The sequence below is a fragment of the Oncorhynchus mykiss genome, unplaced genomic scaffold (assembly GCF_013265735.2).
Source record: "Oncorhynchus mykiss isolate Arlee unplaced genomic scaffold, USDA_OmykA_1.1 un_scaffold_119, whole genome shotgun sequence".
Lineage (NCBI taxonomy): Eukaryota > Metazoa > Chordata > Actinopteri > Salmoniformes > Salmonidae > Oncorhynchus > Oncorhynchus mykiss.
The window spans coordinates 1,324,005-1,348,730 of NW_023493660.1; the positions used below are offsets into that span (position 1 = coordinate 1,324,005).

Below are 24,726 nucleotides of genomic sequence, written 5' to 3' on the forward strand. Positions count from 1 at the left end.
ATAGCCCTTCTTACATCAGCTGATATCTCAAAGTGCTGTACAGAAATCCAGCCCAAATCCCCAAACAGCAAGCAATGCAGGTGTAGAAGCACGGTGGCTAGGAAAGACTCCCTAGAAAGGCCAAAACCTAGGAAGAAACCTAGAGAGGAACCAGGCTATGAGGGGTGGCCAGTCCTCTTCTGGCTGTGCCGCGTGGAGATTACAACAGAACATGGCCAAGATGTTAAAATGTTCATAAATGACCAGCAGGGTCGAATAATAATAATCACAGTAGTTGTCGAGGGTGCAGCAAGTCAGCACCTCAGGAGTAAACGTCAGTTGGCTTTTCATAGCCGATCATTAAGAGTATCTCTACCGCTCCTGCTGTCTCCAGAGAGTTGAAAACAGCAGGTCTAGGACAGGTAGCATGTCCGGTGAACAGGTCAGGGTTCCATAGCCTCAGGCAGAACAGTTGAAACTGGAGCAGCAGCATGACCAGGTGGACAGGGGGCAGCCAGGAGTCATCATGCCAGGTAGTCCTGGGGCATGGTCCTAGGGCTCAGGACCTCAGAGAGAGAGAAAAAAAAGAGAGAAATAGAGAATTAGAGAGAGCATACTTAAATTCACATAGGACACCGGATAAGACTTAACAGACTGACCCTAGCCCCCCGACACATGAACTACTGCAGCATAAATACTGGAGGCTGAGACAGGAGGGGTCAGGAGGCACTGTGGCTTCATCCGATGATACCCCCGGATAGGGCCAAACAGGCAGGATATAAACCCACCCACTTTGCCAAAGCACAGCCCCCACACTACTAGAGGGATATCTTCAGTATAGCCCACAAAGATCTCCGCCATGGCACGAACCCAAGGTGGGGTGCCGACCCAGACAGGAAGATCACGTCAGTGACTCAACCCACTCAAGTGATGCACCCCTCGTAGGGACGGCATGGAAGAGCACCAGTAAGCCAGTGACTCAGCCCCTGTAATAGGGTTAGAGGCAGACAATCCCAGTGGATGAAGATCAGATCAAATTTGATGACCAATTTATGCAGAAATCCAGGTATTACCAAAAGGTTCACATACTTTTTCTTGCCACTGTGTGGATGGAGTCCACAGTTCAATCCACAGATTCTATCAGATGCCAGATGCATTATACATGATATGACCTGAGGATATAGTGAATATACTGTGATGAACACCATGCCACTGAGTTTAGTCTGATTCGTCTCCTGTCCTGCTGATGTTGCTATATCATTGTGGGCCGTTAGACTGCCTACATTCTTGGACATTACCATTTACTAAATAGAAAGACATCTATATTTTCCGACAAGGGGCTATCACTATACAAGTTAGCAGGCCACTACTGTGTATTAGTAGTAGAGCATTGTGAGCTAATGTATAGCTCACTAAAGACCTTGGAAGAAAGCCCATTTGGGTTAATACAATGGTCTCTTATTACATTAGTCCTCTGCAGTGCATTTGGAGAACGTCTCCTGTAGCTGGGGTTGATTGGATGAGATCATGTGCAACGGGATGGTGTGCTGGGGTTTACTTCACTGTGGAGTGGAGTGGACATTTATAGTTTTTCTCTCTTTAAAATAGCTGAAATACACTGTAGGGCTTTCCCCTGTTCACAGACTAAATCCACTGCATGGAACAGGAGGCTCCCAGTGGTCTGCTTTTCCTCTGATCTCCCATCAGTAGGTTACAGACCAGAACACAGTAGTATATGGTTCATCAGTAACCAGACCAGAACACAATAGTACGGTTCATCAGTAACCAGACCAGAACACAATAGTATGGTTCATCAGTAGGTTACAGACCAGAACACAATAGTACGGTTCATCAGTAACCAGACCAGAACACAATAGTATACGGTTCATCAGTAACCAGACCAGAACACAATAGTATACGGTTCATCAGTAGCCAGACCAGAACACAATAGTACGGTTCATCAGTAACCAGACCAGAACACAATAGTACGGTTCATCAGTAACCAGACCAGAACACAATAGTATACGGTTCATCAGTAACCAGACCAGAACACAATAGTATGGTTCATCAGTAGGTTACAGACCAGAACACAATAGTACGGTTCATCAGTAACCAGACCAGAACACAATAGTATGGTTCATCAGTAACCAGACCAGAACACAATAGTATGGTTCATCAGTAACCAGACCAGAACACAATAGTATGGTTCATCAGTAACCAGACCAGAACACAATAGTATGGTTCATCAGTAGGTTACTGACCAGAACACAATAGTACGGTTCATCAGTAACCAGACCAGAACACAATAGTACGGTTCATCAGTAACCAGACCAGAACACAATAGTATACGGTTCATCAGTAACCAGACCAGAACACAATAGTATGGTTCATCAGTAACCAGACCAGAACACAGTAGTATGGTTCATCAGTAACCAGACCAGAACACAATAGTATGGTTCATCAGTAGGTTACTGACCAGAACACAATAGTACGGTTCATCAGTAACCAGACCAGAACACAATAGTACGGTTCATCAGTAACCAGACCAGAACACAATAGTATGGTTCATCAGTAACCAGACCACAACACTATAGTATGGTTCATCAGTAACCAGACCAGAACACAATAGTACGGTTCATCAGTAACCAGACCAGAACACAATAGTATGGTTCATCAGTAGGTTACTGACCAGAACACAATAGTACGGTTCATCAGTAACCAGACCAGAACACAATAGTATACGGTTCATCAGTAACCAGACCAGAACACAATAGTATGGTTCATCAGTAACCAGACCAGAACACAATAGTATGGTTCATCAGTAACCAGACCAGAACACAATAGTATACGGTTCATCAGTAACCAGACCAGAACACAATAGTATGGTTCATCAGTAACCAGACCAGAACACAATAGTATGGTTCATCAGTAACCAGACCAGAACACAATAGTATGGTTCATCAGTAACCAGACCAGAACACACTAGTATGGTTCATCAGTAACCAGACCAGAACACAATAGTATGGTTCATCAGTAGGTTACAGACCAGAACACAATAGTATGGTTCATCAGTAACCAGACCAGAACACAATAGTATGGTTCATCAGTAACCAGACCAGAACACAATAGTATGGTTCATCAGTAACCAGACCAGAACACAATAGTACGGTTCATCAGTAACCAGACCAGAACACAATAGTATGGTTCATCAGTAACCAGACCAGAACACAATAGTATGGTTCATCAGTAACCAGACCAGAACACAATAGTATGGTTCATCAGTAACCAGACCAGAACACAATAGTATGGTTCATCAGTAACCAGACCAGAACACAATAGTATATGGTTCATCAGTAACCAGACCAGAACACAATAGTATACGGTTCATCAGTAACCAGACACTTTGTTTTTGTGATCGTAGTAATCACCATGATAAAGAGTTATTCTTGATCTACTCTACTGCGTATATCATAATAGTTTCTAAACCCCATGATACGGATCAATATCTCAAATGGATTTGTTGTTGGACTTTGTACGGTGTTGTATAAGAGAGAATACTTTATAGCACAGTGCATGAAATGAATCAATATATATATATAACTAGGCAAGTCAGTTAAGAACAAATTCTTATTTACAATGACAGCCTACCCCGGCCAAACCCTAACACGGAAGATGCTGGGCCAAATGTGCACCGCAATATGAGATTCCCAATCACGGCCGGTTGTGATACAGCCTGGATTTGAACTGTGTGTGTAGTGAAGCCTGTAGCAATGAGATGCAGTGCCTTAGACCGCTGCACCACTCTGGAGCATATAATTATACACATATATTTATCCATGATAACAGATATAGGTTTCTCTCTGTGTTGTGACTCTTTATCTCTCTGAAAATGAAAACTATGTGATGTGCTCCAGAGTAATTAATCAGATTACCGACCATTTCGAATCCCACCGTACCTTCTCCGCTGGTCACGGGGTGCACCTCAGCCACACTCAAGGTCCTAAACAACATCATAACCGCCATCGATAAGAGACATTACTGTGCAGCCGTATTCATCAACCTGGCCAAGGCTTTCGACTCTGTCAATCAAACCACATTCTTGTTGGCAGACTCGACAGCCTTGGTTTCTCAAATTATTGCCTCTCCTGGTTTACCAACTACTTCTCTGATAGAGTTCAGCGTGTCAAATCGGAGGGCCTGTTGTCCGGACCTCTGGCAGTCTCTATGGGGGTGCCACAGGGTTCAATTCTCGGGCCGACTCTCTTCTCTGTATACATCAATGATGTCGCTCTTGCTGCTGGTGATTCTCTGATCCACCTCTACGCAGACGACACCATTCTGTATACTTCTGGCCCCTCTTTGGACACTGTGTTAACTAACCTCCAGACGAGCTTCAATGCCATACACAACTCTCCTTCGGTGGCCTCCAACTGCTCTTAAATGCAAGTAAAACTAAATGCATGCTCTTCAACCGATCGCTGCCTGCACCTCCCCGCCCGTCCAGTATCACTACTCTGGACGGTTCTGACTTAGAATATGTGGACAACTACAAATACCTAGGTGTCTGGTTAGACTGTAAACTCTCCTTCCAGACTCACATTAAGCATCTCCAATCCAAAATTAAATCTAGAATCGGCTTCCTATATCGCAACAAAGCATCCTTCACTCATGCTGCCAAACATACCCTCGTAAAACTGACCATCCTACCGATCCTCGACTTCGGCGATGTCATCTATAAAATAGCCTCCAACACTCTACTCAACAAATTGGATGCAGTCTATCACAGTGCCATCCGTTTGTCACCAAAGCCCCATACACTACCACCACTGCGACCTGTATGCTCTCGTTGGTTCGCCCTCGCTTCATACTTGTCGCCAAATCCACTGGCTACAGGTTATCTACAAGTCTCTGCTAGGTAAAGCCCCGCCTTATCTCAGCTCACTGGTCACCATAGCGCACCCACTCGTAGCACGTGCTCCAGCAGGTATATCTCACTGGTCACCCCCAAAGCCAATTCCTCCTATGGTCGCCTTTCCTTCCAGTTTGCACAGTTCTCTGCTGCCAATGACTGGAACGAATTGCAAAAATCACTGAAGCTGGAGACTCATGTCTTCCTCACTAGCTTTAAGCACCAGCTGTCAGAGCAGCTAACAGATCACTGCACCTGTGCATAGCCCATCTGTAAACAGCCCATCTATCTACCTCATCCCCATACTGTATTTATTTATCTTGCTCCTTTGCACCCCAGTATCTCATATTCCTCTTCTGCACATCTACCATTCCAGTGTTTAATTGCTATATTGTAATTGCTTAGTCACCATTGGCTTAATTATTGCCTTAACTCCCTTATCTTACCTCATTTGCACTCACTGTATATAAACTTTTTGTTTTAATTAGTTTGTTTTTTTCTACTGTATTATTGACTGTATGTTTTGTTTATTCCATGTGTAACTCTGTGTTGTTCTATGTGTCGAATTGCTATGCTTTATCTTGGCCAGGTCGCAGTTGTAAATGAGGACTTGTTCTCAACTAGCCTACCTGGTTAAATAAAGGTGTTGTCTATTTTTAAATAAATCACTGCCAACCATTGAGGTTATTATTTTACAGTACCAACTTGCAACAACAGCGTATTGTAAAGCAACAATACTATTCTCAACGCTTTGTACCGTGATTGGTTCATACTCGCCACGCATCGAATCTACACCAATCAGAGTTGAGTATGATATTTCATAATTATTTCACATGGACCATCTTCAATAGCCAATAGTTATGCGGCATTGGTGTAAACAGGCACTTCTGTCCAATGAGATAAAGCAGGAGGAAGGTCTATCTGATCTCAGGTCGCCTGGTGTGGAGCTCCTTCCTGCTTGCGGAGCACAGACAGAAGAGAGGTGAAGGAGTGGACCCGAAGAGGAGTTGGACCCAAAGGAGAGTTGGATCCAAAGGAGTTGGACCCGAAGAGGAGTTGGACCCAAAGGAGAGTTGGATCCAAAGGAGTTGGACCCGAAGAGGAGTTGGACCCAAAGGAGTTGGACCCAAAGGAGAGTTGAACCCAAAGGAGAGTTGAACCCAAAGGAGAGTTGAACCCAAAGAGGAGTTGGACAAGCTTTAATAAAACATAATTTAAACATAGCTGGCTAAATCGTAACCTCTCGCTTTTAACTTAGATTTGTGAAACAACACGTTTTTTTGTGTTTTTTTTTCTCCAAAGTTCACGGACATGTTTGAGAAGATCGCTTGTAGTTATTAACTTGTTACCGGCGTTTACTGTGTCTACCATCACCACCCGGTGTACCCGTTACCCCTCCAGCCCCTGGGCCCTGTCTCTCTATCTCTTCTGCCTCTCAGCTAACCTCGATCTGGGAAAGATGGTGTCGTGGATGATCTCCAGAAGCGTTGTGTAAGTTAAGGACGAGAATTGTATATTGTATTTTGCTGAAATGATTATTATTTTACGAGTTGTTTTAAAGCTGTTTTCTGTAGCTAGCTGGAGAGCTAACCAAGTAGCTAGCTAACGCAAATTTTAGCACGGCACTTCAACTAACTTTTAATTAAGCAAAGCAATTTCGCTTATTGTAATGGTATTAATTTCGAAGTTATATTTGTAAAAGTTCTGTAGAAGTTCTATAAAAACTTTTTTTTAAAACAACAACCTCATATTGTCAACATTGAGAAGTATTACCTAATCGTTACCTTGCTAGCTAACGTTAGCTTGTTGTTGTTTACGTTTTTTGTCCCTGTAACTTAGTAACTAAGGATGTTTAACCACGTCTTAACTAACTAGAGGCAGCTCGGTGAGTTATGCTCTCTGGAAACGAGTTAGTTAGTTAAATGAGTTAGCTAGTTAGTTAGTTAGCTTTGGAACCGAAATACTCCCCATCTGTGTGGACTGTGGTAGATTCAGTGGGATGTTTAGGCCGAAAGTTGGTGGTTTAATGGAAACACGGAATGTGGTGCGGTTCGGACTAAAGTTGGTTTCAGATGTTTATTTGATAGCGAAGGACACATTTCACTTTACATAAAGTAGAGTTAATCGAGAGAATTCATTTGCCTTTGCATTTTGGTAGAGCCGGCTTTATCGTGGTAGGGTTATTTTCAGTCGCCGTCCTCCAGAATAATGCACACCTCAAGTAGCCCAACTAATACAGACTTCCAATATTGTGTCCCATGACTACTAGTTAGTTTGCTGACCACACAAGTATGTGCGATCAGATGATGGATGAGTTTGTACATTTTAGAGAAAGAAAACGCCCTGTCTTTACTCTGGGCTCCCCTCACAACTCATGGCCCAGTACAATTACATAACTGTACTGTAGGCTACAGTACATGGAAGGGGGAGACTGCTTCAGGTGTGATTGGGAGAAGAGACAGCACAGTATTTACAGTCTACTCTGTGTCCTGTTCTTCCACTGTAGCCTACACTGGACATGAGTCACTGGTAAAGGCATCATGGCAATGCTTCAAAACAATCAGTAGCCATTTGCATTAGATAACACATGTTCTGGTCTACAGGGCTAGTAGCCATATGCATTAGACAACATGTTCTGGTCTACAGGGCTAACTAGTAGCCATATGCATTAGATAACATGTTCTGGTCTACAGGGCTAACTAGTAGCCATATGCATTAGACAGCACATGTTCTGGTCTACAGGGCTAACTAGTAGCCATATGCATTAGATAACATGTTCTGGTCTACAGGGCTAGTAGCCATATGCATTAGATAACATGTTCTGGTCTACAGGGCTAGTAGCCATATTACGCTGCAGACAAGTTAACTTGGCAGTTACGGTCTGCCTGTGTCCACGTTTAGCGTTTCAAGTTCTAAGTCTGAAGTCTTGAGGGCAGAACTAGGCTCCTGCACTGATTCTGACGTCGCTCTGGTTTCACCTAATCAAATCAACCTGATCATGTGGCTGGCCCCAAATCACATGATTTAATTCACCAATGACAAAAATAACTTTCTAATGTACTGGGGCATGTGTTGTACAGCCTTCTTTAAGTGGTTATTACAGTTATTTAAGCACATTATGGTTTAGTGGATTATCTGGTCTCCCAAGTCACGGTGAACCTTATAAGCATGTGTAAAACCAGTTTTACCAGGCTGCTGTGTGGCGCTGGCTGGGTCCTTTCCATAGGTTAGTCATTATAAGGTGTGTTCATGATTGGTTTGTTTTTGAGGCGTCGTGGAATAGGAATGTGAAATTAGTCATGTAACTTACAATGAACTCGCTGTTTCTGTGATCACATTTGTTTACATCATTGGAAATGTTGGGGGGGGGGGGGGGGGGGGTCAATTTGAGTATTTCTTACTACACTGAACAAACAATATAAATCACAAAATGCAACCATTTCAAAGTTACAGTTTATATAAGGAAATCAATCAATTGAAATAAAGAAATTAGGCTCTACTTTATGGATTTCACATGACTGGGAATACAGTCTGTTGGTCACAGATACAGGGCCTTCGGAAAGTATTCAGACTCCTTGACTTTTCCCATATTTTTATGTTACAGCCTTATTCTAAAATTACTTTTTTCCCGCCCTCATCAATCTACACACAAAACCAGTGTTTGCTTTGTCATTATGTGGTATTCAGAAATGGTTGTTAATTTCTATTTAAACTTATTTACGCATTACTTTGTTGAAGCACCTTTGGCAGCGACTATAGCCTGGAGTCTTCTTGGGTATGACGCTACAAGCTTGGCAGTGACTACAGCCTGGAGTCTTCTTGGGTATGACGCCACAAGCTTGGCACACCTGTATTTGGGGAGTTTCTCCCATTCTTCTCTGCAGATCCTCTCAAGCTCTGTCAGGTTGGCTGGGGAGCGTCGTTGCATAGCTATTTTCCCTCGATCCTGACTATTCTCTCTGTTCCCACCACTGACAAACATCCCCACAGCATGATGCTTCCACCACCATGCTTCACCGTAGGGATGGTGCCAGGTTTCCTCCAGACCTGATGCTTGGCCTTAAGGACAAAGAGTTCAATCTTGGTTTAATCAGACCAGAGAATCTTGTTTCTCATGGTCTGAGAGTCTTTAGGTGACTTTTTGGCAAACTCCAAGCGGGCCGTCATGTGCCTTTTTACTGAGGAGTGGCTTCCGTCTGGCCCACTCTACTAGACATGTGGCTGGTCTCAGACGATCCCGCAGGTGGCGAAGCCGATGTAGAGGTCCTGGGCTGGCGTGGTTATATGTGGTCTGTGGTTGAGGCCGGTGGGATGTAATGACAAATGATCTAAATGGACTTAGGAGGTGGCTTCTCTGGCAGAAGCTCTGGTGGACATTCCTGCAGTCAGCATGCCAACTGCACGCTCTGTCATCTTACCTTGGCAAAGGAGAAATGCTCCCTGACAATGATGGAAACACATTTGTGCACAAAAATAAGCTTTTTGTTCATAAGGAAAATGTCTGGGATCTTTTATTTTGGCTCATGGGACCAACACTTTTGTTTTTCTATTGTTTCTACTTCTACTGGAACGTTGTAATTTTAGTTTGGATAATGACCACGACAGATTAGAAATGCCTGTAATTTTAGTTTGGATAATGACCACGACAGATTAGAAATGCCTGTTAATTTTAGTTTGGATAATGACCACGACAGATTAGAAATGCCTGTTAATTTTAGTTTGGATAATGACCACGACAGATTAGAAATGCCTGTAATTTTAGTTTGGATAATGACCAGGACAGATTAGAAATGCCTGTAATTTTAGTTTGGATAATGACCACGACAGATTAGAAATGCCTGTAATTTTAGTTTGGATAATGACCACGACAGATTAGAAATGCCTGTAATTTTAGTTTGGATAATGACCAGGACAGATTAGAAATGCCTGTAATTTTAGTTTGGATAATGACCACGACAGATTAGAAATGCCTGTAATTTTAGTTTGGATAATGACCACGACAGATTAGAAATGCCTGTAATTTTAGTTTGGATAATGACCACGACAGATTAGAAATGCCTGTAATTTTAGTTTGGAGAATGACCACGACAGATTAGAAATGCCTGTAATTTTAGTTTGGATAATGACCACGACAGATTAGAAATGCCTGTTAATTTTAGTTTGGATAATGACCACGACAGATTAGAAATGCCTGTAATTTTAGTTTGGATAATGACCAGGACAGATTAGAAATGCCTGTAATTTTAGTTTGGATAATGACCAGGACAGATTAGAAATGCCTGTAATTTTAGTTTGGATAATGACCACGACAGATTAGAAATGCCTGTTAATTTTAGTTTGGAGAATGACCACGACAGATTAGAAATGCCTGTTAATTTTAGTTTGGAGAATGACCACGACAGATTAGAAATGCCTGTTAATTTTAGTTTGGAGAATGACCACGACAGATTAGAAATGCCTGTAATTTTAGTTTGGATAATGACCACGACAGATTAGAAATGCCTGTCATTTTAGTTTGGATAATGACCACGACAGATTAGAAATGCCTGTCATTTTAGTTTGGATAATGACCACGACAGATTAGAAATGCCTGTAATTTTAGTTTGGATAATGACCAGGACAGATTAGAAATGCCTGTAATTTTAGTTTGGATAATGACCACGACAGATTAGAAATGCCTGTCATTTTAGTTTGGATAATGACCACGACAGATTAGAAATGCCTGTAATTTTAGTTTGGATAATGACCACGACAGATTAGAAATGCCTGTAATTTTAGTTTGGATAATGACCACGACAGATTAGAAATGCCTGTTAATTTTAGTTTGGATAATGACCACGACAGATTAGAAATGCCTGTTAATTTTTAACGCATCTTTCTTTCTCCCAACTTGGTTAAATCCAAAACCAGGCCCCGTTTATTCAGAGGGCCGTTCTACAACGCTTTGAGCGCTCTCGTAGCGTGACATTTCAGTCACCGATTTAATAACATTTGTCCTGAAAAATATACCAACATAATGTGGTGGACCGAACTAACCATTAACATCCCTTAACGCTCAGACAGTCAATGGCTGTAGTCATAGCGTATTCTTAAATTAATATTTAAGAAATTATGAATAATAAGCATATGTTTTTACCTGATAATAGACTGCTAATGATAATAAAACAACTTCTAATACCGAGATAGTAATGTTAAGTAGTCTGGGTTAACTTAGCTGACCTTCAATACAGGGGATTCAGCAGAGTTCTCTGAGACATTTTTACAACTCACTGAAACTCTGAAAATAAATATATGGGCAAATGATACCAAACATGATGATAATAATTGGCCTGCATTACGGCAGGCAGCTAACTGTTAAATTACACTTTCCATCCTTACTTTGGAAGGTCACTGTATCTGCGCTGGTTGCCTGTGAGTGAGACAACGCTAGCAAGCCAATGGGAGCATAGTAGTACTGAATAACGGGGCGTGGTTTTGGCCTAACTGCGTTGGGGGAAACGAAAGACGCCATTTTAACCTCAAAAGATGGCTGACAGAACCACCGCTAAAGTGTGCCTTTAGCAACAGATGTGTATTTCCACAGGGGAAAGCCTTCAGCCCTTTACCCCTGTAGCTGAAACCAGATGTTGGAGTTGAGATCTCTGCCTGGATCTTAAAGTCCTTCCTCCGTCTTTATCCCAGTAACTCTACATCTGACTCTCTCCCAGTAACTCTACATCTGACTCTCTCCCAGTAACTCTACATCTGACTCTCTCCCAGTAACTCTACATCTGACTCTCTCCCAGTAACTCTACATCTGACTCTCTCCCAGTAACTCTACATCTGACTCTCTCCCAGGCTTCATGCTAGGAGCTGTGAGCGAGCGCTGGGTGTACTGTCAGACATTACATCTTTATTTTTTTACCAGAACTGGGAAAGTTGATCTAAAAACAGAATGTCAAGGCTTGTGTATCGTGTTTTCCTGCTGCATACTGCTAGAGAGGCCCCATTTCACACAATTGTTTCAAGAAGCCTCTGCAGGCTCTGTCTCCTTCATGGAGAAATATTCCTCCTCTCCTGTGTGAAAATACTCCAGCCTGCCCCGAGCGGGACAGGGTCTATTTCTGCAGGCTCTGTCTCCTTCATGGAGAAATATTCCTCCTCTCCTGTGTGAAAATACTCCAGCCTGCCCCGAGCTGGACAGGGTCTATTTCTGCAGGCTCTGTCTCCTTCATGGAGAAATATTCCTCCTCTCCTGTGTGAAAATACTCCAGCCTGCCCCGAGCGGGACAGGGTCTATTTCTGCAGGCTCTGTCTCCTTCATGGAGAAATATTCCTCCTCTCCTGTGTGAAAATACTCCAGCCTGCCCCGAGCGGGACAGGGTCTATTTCTGCAGGCTCTGTCTCCTTCATGGAGAAATATTCCTCCTCCCCTGTGTGAAAATACTCCAGCCTGCCCCGAGCAGGACAGGGTCTATTTCTGCAGGCTCTGTCTCCTTCATGGAGAAATATTCCTCCTCTCCTGTGTGAAAATACTCCAGCCTGCCCCGAGCGGGACAGGGTCTATTTCTGCAGGCAAACAATGATTTATGTTTTATTTGGATTGTCCATCTGTAGATGCTCTATATAATAACTACTAACACTAGCGCTAACAGTACCCTTCTCCTAACCCTTAACATAAACCCTGACCTCTTAACCCTTATCTTAACCCTAACCTCTTAACCCTTATCCTAAGCCTAAACTGAACCCTAGCCTTAACGTTAACCCTTACCCTAACCTTAGCAAGTAATTGCTTATCAACAGGCAGTTTGTTGATAGTATGACCATCCTGAAAGCATCTACAGATGGAAAATCCAGATTGTCCAAATAAAGCGTGACCCAATGATTGTGTCCCAGAGACCTGACGGTGGGGTACCAGGACACACAACCTCTCCTTCAACGTCAGCAAGACAAAGCAGCTGATGGTGGGCTACCAGGACAACAACCTCTCCTTCAACGTCAGCAAGACAAAGGAGCTGATTTCAGATCCTCCAAGTTCTTCACCATTGAGAGCGTCTTGACTGACTGCTTGACATCCGACCGCAAGGCACCACAGAGGGTAGTGCGGCCCAGTACGTCCCTGGGGCCAAGCTTCCTGCCATCCAGGACCTCTATACCAGGCGGTGTCAGGGGAAGGCACCACAGAGGGTAGTGCGGCTCAGTACGTCCCTGGGGCCAAGCTTCCTGCCATCCAGGACCTCTATACCAGGGAGCGTCAGAGGAAGGCCCTAAAGATTGTCAAAGACTCCAGCCACGCTTGTCATAGACTGTTCTCTGTTTCCGCACTGCAAGTGAGTCTGGAACCAATAGGACCCTGAACAGCTTCTACCCCCGAGGGTGGCAGGTAGCCTAGCGGTTAAGTGTTGGCACGGCAGTTAACTCACAACAACAGCTCCCCGGGCGCCGACAGCGTGGGTTTTTAAGGCCTTAACTCTGTGAGTCAGAGGGGTTAAATGCAGAAGACTCATTTCGGTTGAATGCGTTGTTGTACAACTGACAAGGTTTTACCTTCCCATTAGACTAGTTAGTGCAGGAAGCTATTTGAACCATTCAACTATCTGCATTTTCACTGACTTGTATGACTCATCACATACGCTGCTACTCTGATCAGTCACTATATTCCTAGTTAAATGTACATATCCTTATATCCATATCCTTCCTGTATATAGTCATGTTATTACCTGGTACTTCCTGTATATAGTCATGTTATTACTACTCCCTGTATATAGCCATGTTATTACCTGGTACTCCCTGTATATAGTCATGTTATTACCTGGTACTCCCTGTATATAGCCGTGTTATTACCTGGTACTTCCTGTATATAGCCGTGTTATTACCTGGTACTTCCTGTGTGTAGCCGTGTTATTACCTGGTACTTCCTGTGTGTAGCCGTGTTATTACCTGGTACTCCCTGTATATAGCCGCGTTATTACCTGGTACTCCCTGTGTGTAGCCGTGTTATTACCTGGTACTCCCTGTGTGTAGCCGTGTTATTACCTGGTACTCCCTGTGTGTAGCCGTGTTATTACCTGGTACTCCCTGTATACAGCCATGTTATTACCTGGTCCTCCCTGTATACAGCCATGTTATTACCTGGTACTTCCTGTGTGTAGCCGTGTTATTACCTGGTATCCTGCAGGGCAGCTCCTGTTCAAACAGAAGAACTAGATGAGGTGTGATAATATGCATATGTTTTATCATTAACAGTCGTTGCTGTCCAGTAGGAAGGGATGTTGGCGTTTTCTTCCCAGTGTAAATCTACTTCTGTGGTCTTGTCTACTGCCTGCTATCTGTGTTGTGGGTGGCGCTAGATTAAGCTGATTTTTAAGAACAGCAGCCAAATTGAAGGAAAAATGGCACCTATTAACTAAGCAGACCACCGTTTTAATTCAACAAGTAGCTGTTACATGGAAGGACTTTTACAAATTACACCCCTTCCTTCCTTCCCTGTTGGAGGCTTAGAGAAAGGACTGTCTGACTACAGCCAACCACGGCTATTCTTGGAGACCCTGTATAGTCCTCTGCTGTTTCTATGGCAACAGCTCAATAAACTCTGTCATGGAGGCGAGTGAGGTGGATCCCTGGACAGAGGCCATGAAACATAAAACGAACAGGAAGAGAATTTCACTCTTATACGCTCGTTGGCCAGTTTATTAGGTACACCCATCTAGTACTGGGTTGGATCCACCTTTGCCTCCAGAACACTGAATTCTTCAGGGAATCAATTTGCTACATTTTTATAAAGGGACCTTGAATAAAGATAACCCTGGAATGAGTAGATTGAAGTGAGGGGGGGACATATATATATTTTTTAATGCGGCTGTAACGTAGCAAAATGTGGAAAAAGTCAAGGGGTCTGAATATTTTTCACCTGCATTGTACGTACGTACATACATACATAGTGACTCCTCACTGCAGCCCGGTCTCAGATCAGAGAGGATCCTATAGGGCCTATAAATGACACACAGAGTACATCCCATATGGCAGCATTTCCTATATGGTGGACTACTTTTTGACGAGGGCTCATGGGGTAGTGGACTACTTTTTGACGAGGGCTCATGGGGTAGTGGACTACTTTTTGACGAGGGCTCATGGGGTAGTGGACTACTTTTTGACGAGGGCTCATGGGGTAGTGGACTACTTTTTGACGAGGGCTCATGGGGTAGTGGACTACTTTTTGACGAGGGCTCATGGGGTAGTGGACTACTTTTTGACGAGGGCTCATGGGGTAGTGGACTACTTTTTGACGAGGGCTCATGGGGTAGTGGACTACTTTTTGACGAGGGCTCATGGGGTAGTGGACTACTTTTTGACGAGGGCTCATGGGGTAGTGGACTACTTTTTGACGAGGGCTCATGGGGTAGTGGACTACTTTTTGACGAGGGCTCATGGGGTAGTGGACTACTTTTTGACGAGGGCTCATGGGGTAGTGGACTACTTTAGACCAGGGCTCATGGGTAGTGAATAGGATGCCATTCGGTATACAACCATGTGTAGGCTTTACATCTGGTGTGGGTCATCCACTGGGACGTGCTGGGTTGTGTTCTCTCCCTGAGAACCCCCCTCCCAGAAAAGCTTGGACCCCAGGATGTAAATTAAGAGCACATATTGGATCAAATCTCTGTTGTGAAACAGTCACAGCTCCCCCCATGTGTAGGGAGTGGTAGTGCATCCTAACACCAGGCTACATAGAGGACTACAGGAAACTCAGGAGGCTGTTGTGAAACAGACACAGCTCCCCCCATGTGTAGGGAGTGGTAGTGCATCCTAACACCAGGCTACGTAGAGGACTACAGGAAACTCAGGAGTCTAGTTCAGTAGAGCAGCTCTTAGCAGCCTGTGATTATGATGCTTTCAGTGAGTCTGGCTTGTTGTTGCTTTAGTTTAACTGAATGTGTCCTCTTATATGTTCTCTCTTGGTAGATGATTTGACGCTGATAGTTTCATATTTCTCTGGTCTCTACACAGGCTCGTCTTCGGGACCCTGTATCCTGCATACTATTCCTACAAAGCAGTGAAAACCAAAAATGTCAAGGAATATGTAAGTACAAAAACCCTTATTTCAACATCATTGATTTCATCATACTAGTGTGTGTGTGTGTGTGTGTGTGTGTGTGTGTGTGTGTGTGTGTGTGTGGGGGGGGTGTGGGGTGTGGGGGGTGTGGGGTTCCCCTGAGGGTGTGTCTTTTATGAGTTTGAAAAGCAGCCCATGTCTGGTGTGAAGGTATTGAGGACAAGTCCAGGCATGTGAATGGGAGTTAACTGCCTATGACTGGAACAAACACATTGACATGCCTATCTGTGGAGACGTGCAGCAGGGCACTGTGAAGGATGGGCTCCAAGCAGGTGCTTTACAGGAATGCTATATTGAGTGTGTGGCCAACAGGTTTAGGAGAGTTTCTCTATAAGGATATCATCGGTCTCCTCTCCTCCGTCTCTCCCTCCTCTCCTCCATCTCTCCTCTCCTCCGTCTCTCCCTCCTCTCTCCCTCCTCTCCTCCGTCTCTCCCTCCTCTCCTCCGTCTCTCCCTCCTCTCCTCCGTCTCTCCCTCCTCTCCTCAGCCCTTTCTCCTCTCCTCTGTCTCTCCCTCCTCTCTCCCTCCTCTCCTCCGTCTCTCCCTCCTCTCCTCAGCCCTTTCTCCTCTCCTCCGTCTCTCCCTCCTCTCTCCCTCCTCTCCTCCGTCTCTCCCTCTTCTCCTCCGTCTCTCCCTCTTCTCCTCCGTCTCTCCCTCTTCTCCTCCGTCTCTCCCTCTTCTCCTCCGTCTCTCCCTCTTCTCCTCCGTCTCTCCCTCTTCTCCTCCGTCTCTCCCTCTTCTCCTCCGTCTCTCCCTCCTCTCCTCCGTCTCTCCCTCCTCTCTCCCTCCTCTCCTCCGTCTCTCTCTCCTCTCCCCTGTCTCTCTCTCCTCTCCCCTGTCTCTCTCTCCTCTCCCCTGTCTCTCCCTCCTCTCCTCAGCCCTTTCTCCTCTCCTCTCCTCCGTCTCTCCCTCCTCTCTCCCTCCTCTCCTCCGTCTCCTCCGTCTCTCCCTCCTCTCCTCCGTCTCTCCCTCCTCTCCTCAGCCCTTTCTCCTCTCCTCCGTCTCTCCCTCCTCTCCTCCGTCTCTCCCTCCTCTCCTCAGACCTTTCTCCTCTCCTCAGACCTTTCTCCTCTCCTCAGACCTTTCTCCTCTCCTCAGACCTTTCTCCTCTCCTCAGACCTTTCTCCTCTCCTCAGACCTTTCTCCTCTCCTCAGACCTTTCTCCTCTCCTCAGACCTTTCTCCTCTCCTCAGACCTTTCTCCTCTCCTCAGACCTTTCTCCTCCCTCTCCTCAGACCTTTCTCCTCCCTCTCCTCAGACCTTTCTCCTCCCTCTCCTCAGCTCTTTCTCCTCTCCTCAGTCCTTTCTCCTCTCCTCAGTCCTTTCTCCTGTCCTCCGTCTCTCCCTTCGTCTCTCCCTCCTCTCCTCCGTCTCTCCCTCCTCGCCTCAGCTCTTTCTCCTCTCCTCAGTCCTTTCTCCTCTCCTCAGTCCTTTCTCCTCTCCTCCGTCTCTCCCTTCGTCTCTCCCTCCTCTCCTCCGTCTCTCCCTCCTCTCCTCCGTCCTTTCTCCTCTCCTCTGTCTCTCCCTCCTCTCCTGTCTCTCTCTCCTCTCCCCTGTCTCTCCCTCCTCTCCTCCTTCTTTTTTAAAAATACATATGGTATTTGACTATAGACAGGTATTGATGCACAGACCACTGCGTTTTTACGTTACCTTCTATACCGGTATTTGAATGTTTGGTTTGTTAAATGTGATACACCTTGTGTAACGTCCATCTTTATAGTTTACTACACTACTTGAGTCCTCTCTCTCCTAGCCCCGCCCCCTGTCACTCAAGGAGCCCGACTGTTGTCTCTTGACCACGAGACGCATGCGTTCAGTCTGCATGGTCAATGCAGCACGAGCAACAATGATGCTTATTTTCTTTTGCTTTGTATGTTATAATAAAAATAACATTTTCAACAGCTGTATTTGAGAGAGAGACTGCCTCCCAAACTGGTTTTAGCCTTAAGGCCCGAACAAGGCTTTAGTTAGACATGAGGAATAATCTAGCTAGAACAAGTTGACATGTAATTTCTCAGAGCTCATGGCTTGTTGGCTAGGTATCTCCTCTCTGAGTCTGTCTAAGAGGGAGGAATGCTTGCTTTGGATGGTAGCCTGTAGGCCTGTAAGCCTGTAAGCTTGTTGTCCTGTAGCCTGTTGTCCTGTAGCCTGTTGTCCTGTAGCCTGTTGTCCTGTAGCCTGTAGCTTGTTGTCCTGTAACCTGTTGTCCTGTAGCCTGTTGTCCTGTAGCCTGTTGTCCTGTAGCCTGTTGTCCTGTAGCCTGTTGTCCTGTGGCCTGTTGTCCGGTAGAACTGTAGGCCTGTTAGCCTGTAGGCCTGTTAGCCTGTAGGCCTGTTAGCCTGTAGTCCTGTTAGCCTGTAGTCCTGTAGCCTGTAGGTCTGTAGCCTGTTGGTCTGTAGCCTGTTGGTCTGTAGCCTGTTGGACTGTAGCCTGTAGGTCTGTAGCCTGTTGGTCTGTAGCCTGTTGGTCTGTAGCCTGTAGGTCTGTAGCCTGTAGGTCTGTAGCCTGTAGGTCTGTAGCCTGTAGGTCTGTGGCCTGTAGGTCTGTGGCCTGTAGGTCTGTAGCCTGTTGGTCTGTAGCCTGTTGGTCTGTAGCCTGTTGGTCTGTAGCCTGTTGGTCTGTAGCCTGTAGATCGTAGGTCTGTAGCCTGTAGGTCTGTAGCCTGTAGGTCTGTAGCCTGTAGGTCTGTAGCCTGTAGGTCTGTAGCCTGTAGGTCTGTAGCCTGTAGGTCTGTGGCCTGTAGGTCTTTGGCCTGTTGGTCTGTGGCCTGTTGGTCTGTAGTCCTGTAGCCTGTAGGTCTGTGGCCTGTAGGTCTGTGGCCTGTAGGTCTGTGGCCTGTAGGTCTGTAGCCTGTAGGTCTGTAGCCTGTAGGTCTGTAGCCTGTAGGTCTGTTGGTCTGTAGTCCTGTAGCCTGTAGGTCTGTAGCCTGTAGGTCTGTGGCCTGTAGGTCTGTGGTCTGTAGCCTGTAGGTCTGTAGCCTGTAGGTCTGTAGCCTGTAGGTCTGTAGCCTGTAGGTCTGTGGCCTGTTGGTCTGTGGCCTGTTGGTCTGTAGTCCTGTAGCCTGTAGGTCTGTGGCCTGTAGGTCTGTGGCCTGTTGGTCTGTAGTCCTGTAGCCTGTAGGTCTGTAGCCTGTAGGTCTGTAGCCTGTAGGTCTGTAGCCTGTTGGTCTGTAGCCTGTTGGTCTGTAGCCTGTTGGTCTGTAGCCTGTAGGTCTGTAGCCTGTAGGTCTGTAGCCTGTTGGTCTGTAGCCTGTAGATCTGTAGCCTGTAGGTCTGTAGCCTGTTGGTCTGTGGCCTGTTGGTCTGTAGCCTGTAGTCCTGTAGCCTGTAGGTCTGTAGGTCTGTAGGTCTGTAGGTCTGTAGCCTGTAGGTCTGTAGCCTGTAGGTCTGTAGGTCTGTAGCCTGTAGGTCTGTAGCCTGTAGGTCTGTAGCCTGTTGGTCTGTGGCCTGTTGGTCTGTAGTCCTGTAGCCTGTAGGTCTGTAGCCTGTAGGTCTGTAGCCTGTAGGTCTGTAGCCTGTAGGTCTGTAGCCTGTAGGTCTGTAGCCTGTAGGTCTGTAGCCTGTAGGTCTGTAGCCTGTAGGTCTGTAGCCTGTAGGTCTGTAGCCTGTAGATCTGTAGCCTGTTGGTCTGTAGCCTGTAGCCTGTTGGTCTGTAGCCTGTAGGTCTGTAGTCTGTAGCCTGTAGGTCTGTAGTCCTGTAGGTCTGTAGTCCTGTAGGTCTGTAGCCTGTAGGTCTGTAGCCTGTAGGTCTGTAGCCTGTAGGTCTGTAGCCTGTTGGTCTGTAGCCTGTTGGTCTGTAGCCTGTAGGTCTGTAGCCTGTAGGTTCATTTAAGAAATCTGTTCCAAAGTATATATCTTTGTTGTTCCAACAGGTGTATGTCTAGCATACTGTAACATGTAGGAAGTGTTGATTATCTCTCTCTCTTTCTCTGTTCCAACAGGTGTATGTCTAGCATACTGTAACATGTAGGAAGTGTTGATTATCTCTCTCTTTCTCTGTTCCAACAGATGTATGTCTAGCATACTGTAACATGTAGGAAGTGTTGATTATCTCTCTCTTTCTCTGTTCCAACAGATGTATGTCTAGCATACTGTAACATGTAGGAAGTGTTGATTATCTCTCTCTCTTTCTCTGTTCCAACAGGTGTATGTCTAGCATACTGTAACATGTAGGAAGTGTTGATTATCTCTCTCTCTTTCTCTGTTCCAACAGGTCCGTTGGATGATGTACTGGATTGTGTTTGCTCTCTACACCGTAGTGGAGACCATCACAGACCTCACTGTAGCCTGGTAAGACTGAATACAGACCTCACTGTAGCCTGGTAAGACTGAATACAGACCTCACTGTAGCCTGAATACAGACCTCACTGTAGCCTGAATACAGACCTCACTGTAGCCTGAATACAGACCTCACTGTAGCCTGAATATAGACCTCACTGTAGCCTGGTAAGACTGAATACAGACCTCACTGTAGCCTGGTAAGACTGAATACAGACCTCACTGTAGCCTGAATACAGACCTCACTGTAGCCTGGGGAGACTGAATACAGACCTCACTGTAGCCTGGTAAGACTGAATACAGACCTCACTGTAGCCTGGTAAGACTGAATACAGACCTCACTGTAGCCTGGTAAGACTGAATACAGACCTCACTGTAGCCTGAATACAGACCTCACTGTAGCCTGAATACAGACCTCACTGTAGCCTGAATACAGACCTCACTGTAGCCTGAATACAGACCTCACTGTAGCCTGGTAAGACTGAATACAGACCCCACTGTAGCCTGGTAAGACTGAATACAGACCTCACTGTAGCCTGGGGAGACTGAATACAGACCTCACTGTAGCCTGGGGAGACTGAATACAGACCTCCCTGTAGCCTGGGGAGACTGAATACAGACCACGCTGTAGCCTGAATACAGACCTCACTGTAGCCTGGGGAGACTGAAAACAGACCTCACTGTAGCCTGGTAAGACTGAATACAGACCTCACTGTAGCCTGAATACAGACCTCACTGTAGCCTGAATACAGACCTCACTGTAGCCTGAATATAGACCTCACTGTAGCCTGGTAAGACTGAATACAGACCTCACTGTAGCCTGGTAAGACTGAATACAGACCTCACTGTAGCCTGGTAAGACTGAATACAGACCACGCTGTAGCCTGAATACAGACCTCACTGTAGCCTGAATACAGACCTCACTGTAGCCTGGGGAGACTGAATACAGACCTCACTGTAGCCTGGTAAGACTGAATACAGACCACGCTGTAGCCTGAATACAGACCTCACTGTAGCCTGAATACAGACCTCACTGTAGCCTGGGGAGACTGAATACAGACCTCACTGTAGCCTGGGGAGACTGAATACAGACCTCGCTGTAGCCTGAATACAGACCTAACCGTAACACAATGCCTTTCCCTAACGCTAATGCTAACCCTTTCCCTAACCGTAACCCAATGCCTTTCCCTAACGCTAACGCTAACCCTTTCCCTAACCGTAACCCAATGCCTTTCCCTAATGCTAACGCTAACCCTTTCCCTAACCGTAACCCAATGCCTTTCCCTAATGCTAACGCTAACCCTTTCCCTAACCGTAACCCAATACCTTTCCCTAATGCTAACGCTAACCCTTTCCCTAACCGTAACCCAATGCCTTTCCCTAACGCTAACGCTAACCCTTTCCCTAACCGTAACCCAATACCTTTCCCTAATGCTAACGCTAACCCTTTCCCTAACCGTAACCCAATGCCTTTCCCTAACGCTAACCCTTTCCCTAATGCTAACGCTAACCCTTTCCCTAACCGTAACCCAATGCCTTTCCCTAACACTAACCCTTTCCTTAACCTTAACCCAATGCCTTTCCCTAACGCTAACCCTTTCCCTCACTGTACTATGAGATATCTGGTCTCTCTCTAGGTTCCCCCTGTACTATGAGTTATCTGGTCTCTCTCTAGGTTCCCCCTGTACTATGAGATATCTGGTCTCTCTCTAGGTCCCCCCTGTACTATGAGATATCTGGTCTCTCTCTAGGTTCCCCCTGTACTATGAGATATCTGGTCTCTCTCTCTAGGTTCCCCCTGTACTATGAGATATCTGGTCTCTCTCTCTAGGTTCCCCCTGTACTATGAGATATCTGGTCTCTCTCTCTAGGTTCCCCCTGTACTATGAGATATCTGGTCTCTCTCTAGGTTCCTTCCCCCTGTACTATGAGATATCTGGTCTCTCTCTAGGTTAATACTGTAATGTGGTGTCTCTCTCTAGGTTCCCCCTGTACTATGAGATTAAGATAGCATTTGTTATCTGGTTGCTGTCTCCCTACACCAGAGGAGCTAGTCTCATCTACAGGAAGTGCCTCCATCCTCTACTGTCCTCAAGAGAGAGGGTAAGACTGACTGACTGAGCACTGTAACTGTGTATTGAATGTGTATTGAATATGAAGCCTGGTCAAGCAACAGAAGAATACGTTTGAATCCTATATTTGTTTTGATTCCTTCTACTAAGAAAGCTGGCTGACACGTAAAATGATCTGCTGTCAGTTGATGACAAGATATTTAGCTTTTGTGTTGTCATGGGTTTTGACATGTTGTTGCATACTATAGTTGTTATTCTGTGAACTGACTCTCTGCTTGTCTCTGTAACGGTTGTTGTCACCCAGGAGATAGATGAGTACATTGTCCAGGCCAAGGAGCGTAGCTACGAGACCATGGTGACCTTCGGCAAGCAGGGCCTAAGTATAGCTGCTACTGCAGCTGTCTCCGCAGCTGTCAAGGCAAGTACTGCACGAGTCGTCTCCCCACCCCCACCCTACCGCCCCCACCCCCACCCTCACCTAGCTATCTGAATATACTAACTACTGTGATATGTGGTTGTCCCACCTAGCTATCTGAATATACTAACTACTGTGATATGTGGTTGTCTCACCTAGCTATCTGAATATACTAACTACTGTGATATGTGGTTGTCCACCTAGCTATCTGAATATACTAACTACTGTGATATATGGTTGTGGAAACGTGTCTGTTAAAGGACTGACGTGGAAACGTGTCTGGCTAAAGGACTGACGTGGAAACGTGTCTGGCTAAAGGACTGACGTGGAAACGTGTCTGGCTAAAGGACTGACGTGGAAACGTGTCTGCTAAAGGACTGACGTGGAAACGTGTCTGTTTAAAGGACTGACGTGGAAACGTGTCTGTGTGAGATTCTCTATTGGGTGTAACTGCAAACAGCCATGCACAAAGCAGCACGTGCCAGTCCCTGGGCTAACAGCCATGCACGGAGCAGCACGTGCCAGTCCCTGGGCTAACAGCCATGCACAGAGCAGCACGTGTCAGTCCCTGGGCTAACAGCCATGCACAGAGCAGCACGTGCCAGTCCCTGGGCTAACAGCCATGCACAGAGCAGCACGGGCCAGTCCCTGGGCTAACAGCCATGCACAGAGCAGCACGGGCCAGTCCCTGGGCTAACAGCCATGCACAGAGCAGCACGTGTCAGTCCCTGGGCTAACAGCCATGCACAGAGCAGCACGTGGCAGTCCCTGGGCTAACAGCCATGCACAGAGCAGCACGTGCCAGTCCCTGGGCTAACAGCCATGCACAGAGCAGCACGTGCCAGTCCCTGGGCTAACAGCCATGCACAGAGCAGCACGTGCCAGTCCCTGGGCTAACAGCCATGCACAGAGCAGCACGTGCCAGTCCCTGGGCTAACAGCCATGCACAGAGCAGCACGTGCCAGTCCCTGGGCTGTGTCATCAGGATTCAACACAGAGGGACTAGTGTTTGTTCTCCTTCTCTACTCTTAATAGGACTGTTGTTGCTTCAGAGACCGAGAGTTCCATGGAGGCATCGGTCTTGTCTGTTGAAGCCAGACGGATCTGATTGATGTGCTGGTATTGTGTCCTGTGGCTGACTGGTTGTGACTAACAATAGGAACATGCTAGTGTTGAGCCCTATAAAGGCTGCCATGAGGACGGAATCCAGGCATTCTAAAACGGAATTCAACAATATTCTGAAATGTGTTGACCTTAGTAGCAACTAAATGTATTGAATTTATTAGAAAACGTATATTAGTTTGAACCCAGTTAATCAAAACACATGAACGAAGTGTATCAGTGATTTGGTATTTTCCTACAACTTTCTGAAAGGACACAGGAACGCCCCAGTGTGTGTGTCTACCTGTTAGCGTTGACGCAATTCGTGATAACCGTCTTCTGGTAGATGGAAAGGCTGTCCAAAAAAAAAAATGGTTTCTATTAAATGTTAACTACAAAGTAGCCTCTGTCTACCTGCCAGAATGAGATGATTATTTGCGTCGATCAAGTGGCCATTTTGTTTTTGAAAACTCGGCCATCACGTGCTACAGGAACACCGCTAACCATACAAGTTTCTTGCACTTGAATTAAAGGGTATCAACACCCCAAAATGTGCATATTTCTTAGATTTTTCCCAGACCTCCAAAGTGGTCTCCACATTATGGACTAAGAACATCCAAAAGTTTTTTTTCTATCAGTGTGATTTTTGCGAGAAGAAAATAGGCAGAAACCTGAAACCTGGGGTGGGGAAACAGATTTGGGACAGAACCTCGGCCCAGGCCTGGATAAACAACCTGAGCATGCTAGCTGGGTCAGAGCCTCGGTCCAGGCCTGGATAAACAACCTGAGCATGCTAGCTGGGACGGAGCCTCGGCCCAGGCCTGGATAAACAACCTGAGCATGCTAGCTGGGACAGAGCCTCGGTCCAGGCCTGGATAAAC

General features: G+C 45.9%; 1 protein-coding gene across 3 annotated transcripts in view; it reads left to right on the top strand.

The window, feature by feature from the left end:
* Positions 1 to 5,813: 5,813 nt before the first annotated feature.
* The window catches only part of LOC118947021 (receptor expression-enhancing protein 3-like), a 43,550-nt gene continuing 24,637 nt past the window's right edge, over positions 5,814 to 24,726 (top strand). For 2 of the 3 annotated variants that reach the window (XR_005041650.1, XM_036972045.1), the window contains exons 1-6: positions 5,836 to 5,876; positions 5,925 to 6,379; positions 15,875 to 15,947; positions 20,193 to 20,269; positions 22,240 to 22,360; positions 22,634 to 22,747. Coding sequence is in view for 2 of the 3 variants with exons in the window: in XM_036972045.1 (XP_036827940.1) it covers positions 6,348 to 6,379; positions 15,875 to 15,947; positions 20,193 to 20,269; positions 22,240 to 22,360; positions 22,634 to 22,747 (417 nt within the window). In the remaining variant the exon portion in view is untranslated. Of the gene's footprint in view, positions 5,879 to 5,924; positions 6,380 to 15,874; positions 15,948 to 20,192; positions 20,270 to 22,239; positions 22,361 to 22,633; positions 22,748 to 24,726 lie in introns of all 3 variants that reach the window. The other variant, XM_036972046.1, reaches the window with a different exon arrangement.